This window comes from Barbus barbus, assembly GCF_936440315.1.
Source record: "Barbus barbus genome assembly, chromosome: 36".
NCBI lineage: Eukaryota > Metazoa > Chordata > Actinopteri > Cypriniformes > Cyprinidae > Barbus > Barbus barbus.
In genome coordinates this window covers 17,541,482-17,555,150 of record NC_136714.1, presented here as the reverse complement: position 1 = coordinate 17,555,150, position 13,669 = coordinate 17,541,482, and the positions used below count along the sequence as shown (strand labels likewise).

The window sequence follows — 13,669 nt, the reverse complement described above, 5'->3', positions numbered from 1 at the left end:
AAACCAATGCAGTTCTAAATCAATGGGATTTGTATTATAACCCAAAGGTAATGTAAATGAATGTTAAAAATGTGTTGGAAGTGTTTTTCCTTGAATCAAGGTCAGTGAGAGTGTTTTTATACGGTCTGGTGTTGTTTACCCACACAATACATAAAACATTAAAAATATCTTTAAAATTGTAATCCCTGAACTCTTATGGTATATTCAATATTATGAGCTGCGTGTCTTTTCCCCTACTGATTTGATTAATGAATTGATATATTGTGAAAGACTGCTGTTGTGAAGGCCATTCATGAATGTAGCACAGTGTTGAGAAAGGAATTTATAGTGAGTCTCCAAACATTTTCCTGTCAGTTCAAACCTGGCTTACAAGTATCATTTATTCATGGAATATTGAGTGTGTAGTTTCCAAGCAATGTTTTAAATCTGATCCTGTTTGTCACTTATTTAGCACCTTTTAAATGATTCATTTCTGACTGACTAGAATATTTGGGAACTGTATTAAGGCATGACATATTTTTGAAGGATCAATCCTGCATTTTCAGAGCCGAATATGAAATACAAAGTGAAATAGAAAGATTAAAGAAAATAAATGATGAAATAAAAAGCCATATCATTCATTGCACCGTGTCATGTATACATACTCAATATTTCAATGCATTACCACAGAGACAGACTATGGTGGGGAGAAATGGAATGGTCATAAATCATCTACAAAAGGTACATTCATGCTTCAGCAGAACCATTTAAATGAAAAGGAAACAGTCCTGAATTGGTCTCTTTTCTCTTGTCTTTTGTTTTATAAGCAAAATAATATTTGAAATTGTTTTATTTAAATCTAGAACCAAACAAATTAAAAATGGATGAAAGTGCCCTTCATAATGTCCTTCACAATGGAAAGTCACAAAAAAGTTTTTAATTACTTACCTCTATCTGTTTGCTTCTTTGTCAGTTGTACAATTTATATTTTAAAATGTATATTTTGAGAGCGAGAGAGAGAGAGAGAGAGAGAGAGAGAGAGAGAGAGATCATTAAAACTACAACATCCACAATCCTGTGCGCACACGTCATAAACACGCGCCAAACAGTTTGGGTTCGTCAAAAAGTGCAATATTTAAAAGGTATGATGTGTGTATTTTGTTGCAAAGTCACGACTCGTGCTGTTTTATCATGTGTTATTAGCCCGGAGGTGTTTTGGACAGGATCAATAGTTAACGAACTGTTGTTGATACTGATCGTTTACTGATTTAACAGTTAATAATAAGTTTGGAATGGACAGCTGGAGTGAACTGTGACCCAGTTAATTGTCATTTGTTTATGCATGGTGTATTAATATCTTATTTTTTTTCGAACATTGCGCATTGTGTAATATATCGTACAAATATGTTTTAGTATATTTCCACCACTCCTGCACTGCATAATGATTTGAAAGCATTAATATTAGAGTTTATTTATGAACAGGTTCCATTATGGCTCTGGCAGGAGTGCGTGTAATTGAGCTTGCAGGACTGGCCCCTGCGCCCTTCTGCGGGATGATACTGGCGGACTTCGGTGCAAGAGTGATCCGGGTAGACCGGACAAAGGTGGCAATGACTGTAGATACTCAAGCAAGAGGCAAACAATCAGTGGCCTTGAATCTGAAGAACCCCAAAGGTGTCGCTGTTTTGAAAAGACTGTGTGTCCAGTCAGATGTGGTTCTGGAGCCCTATCGTAAAGGTCAGTGTCTTCATTAAAGGAAACAAACATGACTCCACATTCACATGCTTAAACCTCATAATATTCTGCACACAAAGACACAGCTTTTGCCAAGTAATCCTTTTCTAGTTAGTTGGCAGGGTGTATTTTATTGCTTGAATGTAGTATCTTCCTTCCTGACACAATATGAAATTATTTTTAATAAAAGCGGTTTTTATATATATATATATATATATATATATATATATATATATATATATATATATGTATATACTTATATTGTGATTATAAGTACAACTCAAAAATAATATAAAATATTTGTTTGTTTTTTGTCTTTTGTCTAGTTCTAATAGTGAATGTTGCTTCTGCTAATCTTAATTATTATGGCAGTTTTGATAAACAGTAATTACAAAATAAATCAATGTTCTTTCATTTTAATGCAAGCTGACGCAGCGTGTTCTGTCACAATTAGTTATTTTTGTTTGCAAATGAACTGTTCTTTATTTTTTAAATCATTACCCTCTGTCCATATTGTGCATTTTGTCTAAATAATTGTAGTTGTTTTGATGAAAGCATGGTTGATTAATTTGGTAGGGGAGGGGGGTGATTAATGAGTGATTGCCATTTCTTCCCTGATTTTAATTCCAAACAAGAATAATTTGCTACAGTATAACCTCTGGTCCTCTAAATTAAAATTTACTCACCTCCAAGGTTTTTTCCTTTTATGCATTATTATTTTATCTCTCTGGCATAATTAAGGTGTTATGGAGAAGATGGGATTAGGTCCTGAAGATTTGCTAAAAGAGAATCCGCGCCTGATTTATGCACGACTCACTGGCTATGGTCAGAGCGGATCCTATGCCAAGGCTGCTGGACATGATATCAATTACCTGGCCGTGTCAGGTAAAGACCCATGTTAAACAGGTGCAGAGGAGCCTGCTTATGAGCTTTCCCAGAATGCCCTTAGGCACAGTGATTGTAAATCAGAGTAGATTACAATGATTGAGCTATGTGAAGTTCAAAATATCTTTGGTGGAATTTTTGTTTACACTTTTCGTACAACCAGAGTTTAACTTTTGTGTCCTCCACACTGAGACATGACCGCAAACCAGCACTTGTTAGGTTGCAGACTGAAACCCTATGGAGCAGTCTGGATCTGTGGTGCCATTAAAATTTATGAAATTATGCTGTTGATCTTTGAGCATGAGGGAATTTTTTTATTTGAGTTTTCCTTTTTATTATTTACACATCTTATCCATTCAAATGTTCAGATTTTTGAGCCGAATGGATTATGAATGCAGCTTCAAAAAGACTTCCAAAAAATTGCATATCCACAATTTTTGTAGGTTCAAAATGAATAGTTCCCCAAAACTGTCATCTTTTAGTGAATTACAGAGTTTTTAAGCTAAAATATCACTTAGCCTAGGTGCAGTTTTTTCCATATGTGTGGATGTGAGATTTCACATTGTTGTGAAATTGGCTTCTGCTTATCAGCCAAAAAGGTAAGGTGCAGTTTTAGCCATGTGGTGTCCAGTGCTTATGTTTTTAATTAATTTGTTTCAAAAAGCTACAGAATATGTAGAAGCCTAAATCGGTGCAGGACTTACAGACCTAATGTTCTCAATATATTCAGGCATGGCGATAGTAAATGTATGTTTCTGCTTCAAATCATAATTTTAAATTGTATAATAGGAGCTGAAGACAATGCAGTCATTATTACAATAAAAGCTTGAGTAAAGTTTTGTTCTAAATAATAGTGATTTTATTTGGGTTGGGTTTTTTTTTAACTGATAAAATGTATACATAGAATTAAAATTAAGTTGCTTTGGATAAAAGCAATTGCCAACTGCATTGACTATTAAATTAAAGTCATATGTGCGTTAATATAAGATAGTCCTGGCAGGTGCATTTCAGTGTTGCTTTCATGCAAAACAACAACACCAGGTTTAAATAGTGTCTTGAACCATTCATGCGTCAAATAACAGTTTTATTGATGTCAAAGAACATTGCTATGCGATGTATAATGTGCCAGATGTGCTGTCAGTGGGTTGTGAAGGTCAGGACAGGACCAACTAAATGAGAGCATTATACAAGTTTGATTGCATTTTTTTGAGCCTTTATTGTCTTTTTGCTGTGACCTTTTATGTGCTAACGTAATTATTTATGATGACATTGGCTTTTGGTAAGTCTTTGTGTGTTAAATCTGAATTATTTAAAGCTTTCACTGTAATAATGCCCATTGATTGTTCTTTTATTTTTGTTCATTTGCTACACTTTTTTTAACACCACTGAACAAGAACTAATATTAAACCAGTTTGAAAGCGCAGGGGATGGAAACAAATGCTCGCTTGTGATGCAAGTGGCTTAATTGGTGATATTTTTAGCTGACATTTAACTGAGATTTAAAAATAACTGTTCAAGTAATTATTCATCTATTCTTCAGTTCTCAGGATGTCCCTGTCCCTCTCTGTCTGTAATAGGGTTGCTGTCCATGCTGGGCCGTAGCTCAGAGAAACCCTACACTCCACTGAATTTGGTGGCAGACTTTGCTGGAGGTGGTCTCATGTGTGCATTTGGGATTGTGTTGGCTCTCCTGGAAAGGAGCAGGTCAGGGCAAGGCCAGATCATTGATGCCAGCATGGTAAGAGACAGCACCTCATCATAAAATTTTGAATGTGATTGTTTCCTGTGCTGCTTAGCTAAAGCTAGCAACTGACTGGAAAAAGAAGCACTTGTGCTGGCATGCTTTCATTCCATACCATTAAATTTATAGCTTACTGAGGGTGCCCTGAATTGTTTTCCCCCGCCACAGTGCTAAAAAATCATTTTTCCCTACCTGTTTTGGACACTGCATGGAATGAGGCAATTACAAGCCTTGTTTATCTCAATATAAGCGCACCATGTTCTGACCAGCCTGTCAATAGTTTTCTGCAATCTGGATTTTCCAATAATTGCTTGGTTTTCCTTTCAAGTTGCTTATATTGGCACTATCTATTTTCATTAACACTGCTACGTGTGAGTACTGTTAGAGCGGTTATTTTCCAAGTAATCCTGACTCAGTAAGTAAGGAATTGCTGATATTGTGGTCTTGCTCATTCTCCATTGGGTCCATGAGAGCCGAAATATTCCTCCATATCAATGAAATGTAATTCACTTTGAAAAAAAAAATCAAGAAAATAAACGGTTTTGCAAATAATTTTTTTCACTTATTCACAAATATTATGCATTTGAATTTGGACCTGTGGTTCAAACTATGAAATATTTGGCTGCAATGCGCCTCATTAATGCTTGCTAACCAATAAAGTATGAAAACTAGCACCGCTAAGGAGTAGGTTGCTTGACTCGCTTCACAGCTTTTTTACATTTTTTTATTTTTTATACTGATTCCCGAGATTCTCATACTTCATTGGTCTCACCTATATTTTTAATCATCATTAACATGTGGTAATTATACATTCTAAACCCTCACAGTTTTACATTTCCTACTGTTTTTGATATTTGTAAAAATGACATGCCTGTATTATTAGCATCTGACATTTTCTCTCATTTTCTGAGGAAAGTATTTGCTTTGTTCTTAGAGCAATTCCATGGTGAGAGAATCTCTTTGGCTTGTCCAGTCTAAATCAGCTGTATATCTACTGCTGATAAGCAAGAGAATCATATGATGAAGCTTATAGAATGCTATAACATTTATTTAGCCAATATAAGTTAACATAAAAAACGAGCAAGGGAAAAATAAAGAAAAAAGAAACTCAATTCAAGTTTGTTTACATAACTCTTTACAATATTGTTTTAAAGCAGATTTACAGAAAATGCTCGTTTCAATTTTACAATTAGGAAGTATTCTGTTATTAGGCAGTGAGTGTATCAAAGTAATGCCCATGTGGCACTAATATAAAGCTATAATACATGTTATGTGGTTAAAGTCATATTCAGTTCAGTGAAGCAGAAGCAACGAACATGTTAGGCAGCAATTACAACTACAACTGATAACAATATAAGGATAATATTTGACAGTTTTATACATTGATTCATAGTTGGCATCGATCTGAAGTCTTTGCAGAGTGACTTAAGCTACGTAATAATAAATGAGTATTGCCATATTTTTTACATATACTACATTTGAGGTGAATAATTGTTATTAATAATTGTAATATTTTTCTTTCCATAGTATTAATTACTCTAGTAACTGATTTTTGCACACATAAAGTCTCATTCACACTGCCCGAGTTTATTTCACAATTGCTGTATTAAATTCATTTGTTGAAGCAGTTGGAAAAAAAAAAACAATGTACGGTTTGCTGGCACATTGGTCAGTTCATTAAAGTGCCTTTTTTTGTTCATGCTAGGTTTTCTCTGCTGGAAAAAAAGATGATTAGCAGTTGCCATTCTGCTTGTTAATTAAATTTGACATTTCACTTAGCCCTAAGTGCATTTTTATGCATTAGAAAACCTCAACCAGACAATGGAGCTCTAATTCAACTGAGGTTATGTAATTTAATCTAACGCAGTTTGATCTCTGCCACTTTAAGCCCTTAAGGAAATAAACAGTGGTAAATATAAAGCTTAATATGTGACAATTCAATATTGAAGCACCTCTCACATTAGCAATTCAGACCTGGAGCAGAACTGCAGTGCAAGAGGAGAGTTTCTCCTGATAGCCGTGTGTGCCAAGCTAATGTCAGTGTGGGCAGGAGCTGTGTTAATGATGATTAGATGTTTGCCTGTTAGGCAGTAAAGATATCTGAAGCACGTTCCCGTGAGAGTCACCTTGCCGCTTTCTGATAAAACCTGTCATTTGATACTGACAGCCGCTTTTAGCGACGTCAGTGTTATTAACCTGCAAGGCAGGCAAATAGTGTTTCACTTGCATGCCAATTGGGGTGTATTATACCCTGAAAACTTTATGCTTTCAAAGTTTTTTATTTAAATACTTATTAGAAATTTAAGAGGCGGCCTGGGATTTTCATTAGCATTTCATAATTGTGTTATGCAACATTTGTTTGGGGCTATGTATGTACACTGTCGGTTTAAATCCCAAATATTGTTTGACCATCTTCACATTGACATCCAAACAAACAAGCCGTAATAAACATTAACTATAGTTAAATATTCCACTTTGATACATAGGTCTTTCTCTGACCAATATGAAAGGTGGAAGTGTGAAGCAATAGCTTTTTGAGGCATATCATGATAACACATTCAGTATTAGGCCAAGCGACAGGCGTCTTTTGGGAGAGTGACTTCTTCTTGGTAGACAGGCCAATCAAATGCACAAATAGATACCCAGATCGTCAACGTTTCTTTGAAGGCTGGGTTCACTGGGAAATAAATGAAGTATATCCACATTAAAGTTCATTTTTAAAGGTCACAGTCTTTGAAATGCATGTATAGTTATTTTTATGTATCTATCTGGAGGATTTAAAGCATATACATATAAACATTTCTTTTCATCTTGCTACTAACCCTTTAACCTCAGCCTTGATGCCAAATTTGTCATTCAGAACTGATTCAGTTCAAGATCTAAGTGCCATAATTCTTTTAAGAGGTCATGTCATACATATTTAACATAAGTCTACTTATGCAAGTGAGTTTATTTGAGCAAGTTTTTTTCGTTGCCAGTTTCACCCTCTCACTGAAGTGACTTTTTATTTTTTTATTTTTTATTTTTTTTACTGCTGTCCCTTTGAGAAATGTCCCCATTGCATGTGAAATTATTAACTGCATGTATTGCTCTTCTCTGCTGCTGCTCACACAAACTTTGAGAGTTTATTGTTGTGTCAAACATAGTTTTTGCAATCCCCATCTTTTAACAACAGCCTTTGTGAAAAGTGAACAGTACATTGTGACTGGTTTATAAAATCAGTCCTGAAATATGCCACACAAACTCTTTAAATCAGACTGAAATAAAAACATGGACAGTCGTGCATTTGAAGAATTCAGTATATCGCTGCAAAATTTACTCAGTTTTTGATGTTTAGTTTCGATAAATGCTCTTTTTGAAATATCTGAAGGTTACGTTATGTTTTCATAGGACATCAAGCTTTATTATTCATACAAGATCAAAGACATTTTGATTACTCATGATATGGCCACTTTTGAGTCGTGCTGTGCCATGATTTGGAAATCAAACCTCTACAGAACTGCAGGCTGTTTCACTGTGGTGTGCTTGTATTACAAAGTTGCTTAAATCCTCCCCTGTCATACATATCAAATTTCTATCTTGTTCAGTGCATTGAACTTATTTTATGCATATAAATTTATTGTAAACTGAATTATGTGACCTAATGAATATGTACAACTCCAACTACAGTTCTACGAAGGATGTAGCCCTTCATAAGATTTTTTTTTAATTATTATTATTGCAAGCACCTTGTTGCTTTATACCAAAAATGTTACATGATAAAATCGTGGCAAATAATGGATTAAATGAGTGATGCTTGTATTTATGTCATGTTTTTTATGATTTATGTGTAGGTTGAAGGTGCAGCATATGTGGGCTCCTTCATGTGGAAGTCCCGTAGCCTCGGCCTGTGGAATCGTCCACGTGGGGAAAACATGCTGGATAGTGGTGCTCCGTTCTATGATACGTACCGTACCTCTGATGGAAAGTACATGGCAGTGGGGGCGATTGAGCCTCAGTTCTATCAACAGCTTATTCAAGGTCAGTGCATTTTCTTATTAATATGGTCCTGTACTGTCATTTTCTGAATATAATAATGGATGTTCTCATGGTGTGAATTGCAATATGCATGCTTGCTGTCTAATTCAGAATAGCTGTCTGATGAAACTTTGATTTTTTTGTTTTTATGTATTTATAGGCAGCTAAAAAGATACATGAAATTCTACTGAAATTCTTTTTTTTTTTCATCCGTAAATATATTTTCAGTCAAACTAGATGTTTTTAAAATTCCTATTTTTTAATCTTTGATAATCTTAATTTTAAGACAGTATGATTACAATTTATTTGAAATATGGTTACTAAAGTTGACCTTGATGTGGAAAGTACATCTTAAAAAAAAATGCAAAGTATGTGCAAATATTAAAATTAAATCTAAAAATTTATTATTTTTCTTCTTAGTTTAGCATTTTGTTCTTTTAATGTATTCATTTTATTTCTTACTCTTTTTAATTATATATTCTCTTATTTTTGCATTTTATGATCTTTTTATTTCTGTTCTAATTTTTGTTATTTTTTGTTAATTTTCATTTTCTTATTCTTTTTTATGTATACATACATACAGGTACATCTCAAAAACTTTAAACTTTTAACATTTTTGTAGATAATTTCAAAAAGTGAAACTTTCATATATTCTAGATTCTTTATATGTAAAGTAAAACATTCCAAAAGTTTTTTTATTTTGATGATTAGAGCTTACAGAAAGTAAAAAATCCAGTATCTCAAAATATTAGAGTATTTCCTAAGATCAATCAAAAAATGGATTTGCAAAACCGAAAAGTTCAAGTTCTTTAAAGTTTGTTCATTTATGCACTCAATACTTGTTCGGGGCTCCTTTAGCACAAACTCCAGCATCAGTGAAGAATGGCATGGAAGCGATCAGCATGTGGCTCTGCTGAGGCACTATTGAGCCTTCAGCTCGTCTGTATTGTTGGATTCTCATCTCACCTTGAAAATATCCCATAGATTCCATATGGAGTTCAGGTCAGGCATGTTGGCTGGTCAATCAAGCACAGTAATATCATGTCAGCAAATCACTTGGAAGTGGTTTTGGCAGTGTGGGCAGATGCTATAGTCCTGCTGGAAAAGGAAATCGTCATTTCCATATAGCTTGTCAGCAGATGGAAGCATAAAGTGCTCCAAAATCTCCTGGTAAACGGCTGCTTTGACTTTGGACTTGATAAAACACAAAGGAACAACACCAGCAGACTTATTGGCACCCCAAATCATCACTAACTGTGGAAACTTCACACTGGACCTCAAGCAGCTTGGATTCTGTGCCTCTCCAGTCTTCCTCCAGACCTTGATTTCAAATGCAAAACTTACTTTTATCTGAAAAGAGGACTTTGGACCACTGAGCAACAGTCCAGTTCTTTTTCTCCTTAGCCCAAGTAAGATGCTTTTGATGTTGTTTCTGTTTCAGAAGTGGCTTGGTAGCCTTTTTCCTGAAGACATCTGAGCTTGGTGACTCTTGATGCACTGACTCCAGCTTCAGTCCACTCCTTCTGAAGCTCTCCCAAGTGTTTGAATCAGCTTTGCTTGACAGTATTCGCAAGCTTGCGGTCATCCCTGTTGCTTGTGCACCTTTTCCTACCCAATTTCTTCCTTTCAGTCAACTTTGCATTTAATATGCTTTGATACAGCACTCTGTAAACAGCCACACCTTTTCAGTAATGACCCTCTGTGACTTACCATTGCCAAATCAGCAGTCTTCCCCAGTATTGTGCTTTCAAAGAACAAGAGATACCAGGAATTTATACTGTAGGGATGGTAATTTAATGAAACTCAAATGTAAATATTCTAATATTTTGAGATACTGGAATTTTGACTTTCATGAGCTGTAAGCTCTAATCATCAAAAAATGAAATATTTTTTAAAATGTCTTTTGAAATGTTTTACTCCATGTAAATAATCTAGAATATATGAAAGTTTCACTTTTTGAAATGTTACAAAAAAAAACATTTTCACGATATTGTAATTTTTTGAGGTGTGTGTGTGTATTCTCAATTTTGCATCTTTAGATCTTTTTTTTCTATTTGCATCTTTTCTTTTTATTTTCTTGTTCTTTTTTAAAAAAAACTTTTATTATAAATTTTTTACTTTATGGTGTTGATACTTGTATTGCCATTCTCATATTTTTGCATTGTTTGCACATGTTCTTATTATTTTTTTTATCTCTTCTCTTTTTTGCATTTTGTTTTCTTTTTCTATTAAATTATATATAAATTTTTTTATTTGTGTGTTATTTTCTTATTCATATATTTCTGTGAACATAGTACACAATGTACATCTAGCTGCTTTTAATTCACCTGAAATAAACCTGAATGACATCTGAGTACAATGAACCAGAAGATCCTCAGGGTCATATTTTCTGTCTACATGGTTGTCGATTTTGCACAGGCATGCCAAGATGAGGGAGAAGCCACGGGATGCTTTACTAGTATGTGCATAGGGATTCACCCAACGTCCTGATGACCCAATTGCTTAATCTTGCTTTAAAACCATAATAACTCTATTGCTATTCAAGTTTGACCCTCAATAGAACACTGTCTCCTCATAAGTCACCTGCTGTGGCCAGTGTAATGCACTAATGGCTTCTTGATTCACAGTCCTTCATGATCTCTTTGATCTTTGTCCTCTAAACTCCTTTATTGATTGCTTTCCTCTTCTTCTTTTTTTTATCTCCCTATCTAATTCTCTCTCACCACAGGTTTGGGCTTGGACGATGCTGACCTGCCCGCACAAATGAGTGTATCTGATTGGCCGCAGCTCAGACAAACGTTCACCCGTGTGTTTGCCAGCAAGACCCAGGTGGAGTGGAGTCAGGCCTTCGATGGGACAGATGCATGTGTCACCCCTGTCCTGTCACTGAATGAGGTACTCTCACACCCCCACAACCAGGCACGGGGGTCGTTCTTCAAGGACTCTCAGGGGGAAATTAGCCCTCGACCTGCACCCGTTCTGTCCCGCTCCCCTGCGGAGCCCTGTCACTCCCGGGACCCCTTCATCGGAGAGCACACTCGCTCTGTGCTACAGGAGTACAGGTTTGATCAAGCGCAAATAGAACAGCTCTTGTCTGCCGGTATCGTAGAGTGTAACGAAACTAAAGCACGTCTATAAATCAAAGACTCTGATTGGAGATTCATTAAACTTTGTGGCCAATGATGCAGCGCGGGAATCTGAGCACTTGAACTCCTCTGTCTTGTCGAGTGAGTGTGAGGGTGCATTTCAGAACAAAATTACTCTCCCTTGTGAATCACTGGGTGCTGCAGTGGAAGTGGACTAAATGACCCTGGTCTTTAAGTGAAATATCCAAAAAAATTCAACTCTCATTTGTAATTGCTGCAGGGAAATTCAAGTGGGATTTAATTAAAGCCTATTGTGAATATTCTGTATTAATTTTAACATACTTATTTTTGTCAGCAACCTCATCAGTCTTTCAAAAAAGATATTCAACTTTCACTTATTTTTTTTAAAGACTGTTTTGAATTAATAGTTGTATTGTTGAGGGCATTTTATTTGTAGTTGATTAAAGTGTTCCACTTCTGGCTGTGATTTGAAATACTTGACTAATAAGTGCCTTCGGCAAGAATAGCTGAGTGGAATATTTGCCTTTGCCTAATTATTAGGGAGCGCTGATTGCTTAAGATAATGGTATTAGGATAAAACCAATTAATGATTCAGATTAAGATTAAGCTTTCTGTCATAGTGTCACTGGTTGTATAAAAATATAGCACTTGGTGAACAGCATGGTAGTGGTCTTTTTGATTATGATACAGGTGGCTGTATTTGTGTGGCCTTTATTTGCTATAAGTGATGGGCTCAGTAAGGCCAATTCACACTGTACCGACAGACACAGACAAATTTGTCGGGTTTTGTTGGATCAGTGTGTTACCCTGTCTGGATCTCTTGATATTGGTCGATGCTTATTTTTGTTGACTGAACACATTGAATTGGATTTTTTCAGGGGCCTGTACCATGAAGCCGGATTATCTGGCTAGCCAGGTAAGTTTCAGTTTAGTTTGCACCAATTCTGGGTTTTAGGTACCATGAAAGTGGCTTGGCTTTTAGCTGCGTTCATTGCCATAGTAACTTACACTGCACAGCTAACCTGCTCCGGGAAAGGTTATGTTCTGGGTTAGAGATCTCAAACTGGAATTGGACCAATCAGATGTGATCAAAGTGACACATGTCTGACACAAAAAAAGTAACTCCCCCAGTTTCTCTTCCTACAAATTAATTACTTAAATATTTTATGATTTATATTATTATTAATCCATTACACACAAGCAATGTTTAACAGTTATTATAAATCATTTATTTTAAATGAATGTTAATATATACAGATCGTATGTAATATAAATAAGCTGTAGAATCAATAGATAATGCTTTAGAAATGACTACGTGATCTTACATTTCAGTCTCTATCGCTGTATATTTCCAACTATATAAACTAAATTAAGTTTCACTTGTGACTGCACTGATAAAGCAAGATAATTTGTTTTATTTGTCTTCTGTCATGAACAAGTATTTTTTTCATTGTAAATGCAATTAAATTCATCATATTCTTCAATCCTTTAACATTTAACCAAGGCTCATGATTGGCTGTTCGGCAGTGATGTCTCACATTCATGTGCACGTGCTCCACAAACTCGGGATCAAAGCCTGAGTTGACGAAGAAAGTTGATGATCAGCATCATGGTACCAACAAAGCCAGATTGCAGTGGTTTGGTTTTGTCAACTCAAAACTAGTCCTGTAACTCTGAATTTGTTCATCTACCATCATGGTACAGGCCCCAGGTCTTGAAGTGTTGTAATCTGGAGACCATACGCATTCGCTCTGCATCTGTTGGTGTGGTGTAAATTGGCCTTTATGCTAATCAGGGCTATAGTCAAAACGGTAATATGGTGAAATATTATTGTAATTTAAAGGAACTGTAATCTGTTTTAATATATTATGGAGCGTAATTTATTCCTGTGATGGTAAAGATGAATTTTCAGTAGACATTATACTCCACTCTTTAATGTCACATGATCCCTCTGAAATAATTTTATTATGCTTATCTGCGGTCCAGTAAACACATTATTATCAATGTTGCAGACAGTTGTGCTGCTTAATATTTTTGTTGTAACCGTGTTACATATCAAAAAGTATGGAATAATGTTCAAAAGAACAGCATTCATTTGACATAGAAATCTTTTGTAACATTATAAATGTCTCTACTGTCACTTTTGATCAATTTAATGCACCTTTTCTCAATAAAAGCATTAATTTCTTAATAAAAATCTCACTGA

The 13,669-nt window shown here is 35.3% G+C and overlaps 1 protein-coding gene across 1 annotated transcript; it reads left to right on the top strand.

Moving 5' to 3' along the window:
- Positions 1-1,064: 1,064 nt before the first annotated feature.
- On the top strand, positions 1,065-13,652 carry LOC306855542 (alpha-methylacyl-CoA racemase-like). The gene is made up of 6 exons (XM_079394302.1): positions 1,065-1,121; positions 1,462-1,716; positions 2,455-2,598; positions 4,176-4,336; positions 8,173-8,359; positions 11,085-13,652. The coding sequence occupies exons 2-6, from the start codon at positions 1,470-1,472 to the stop codon at positions 11,492-11,494; spliced, it is 1,149 nt and encodes a 382-aa protein (XP_079250428.1). The 5' UTR covers positions 1,065-1,121; positions 1,462-1,469; the 3' UTR covers positions 11,495-13,652.
- Positions 13,653-13,669: the final 17 nt, after the last annotated feature.

Excerpts from the sequence above, each read along its gene's own strand:
- LOC306855542 (XM_079394302.1), top strand. The coding sequence starts at position 1,470 with ATGGCTCTGGCAGGAGTGCGTGTAATTGAGCTTGCAGGACTGGCCCCT. Across the intron at positions 1,717-2,454 it reads TCTGGAGCCCTATCGTAAAG|GTGTTATGGAGAAGATGGGA; the intron begins GTCAGTGTCTTC and ends GGCATAATTAAG. Across the intron at positions 8,360-11,084 it reads CTATCAACAGCTTATTCAAG|GTTTGGGCTTGGACGATGCT; the intron begins GTCAGTGCATTT and ends CTCTCACCACAG.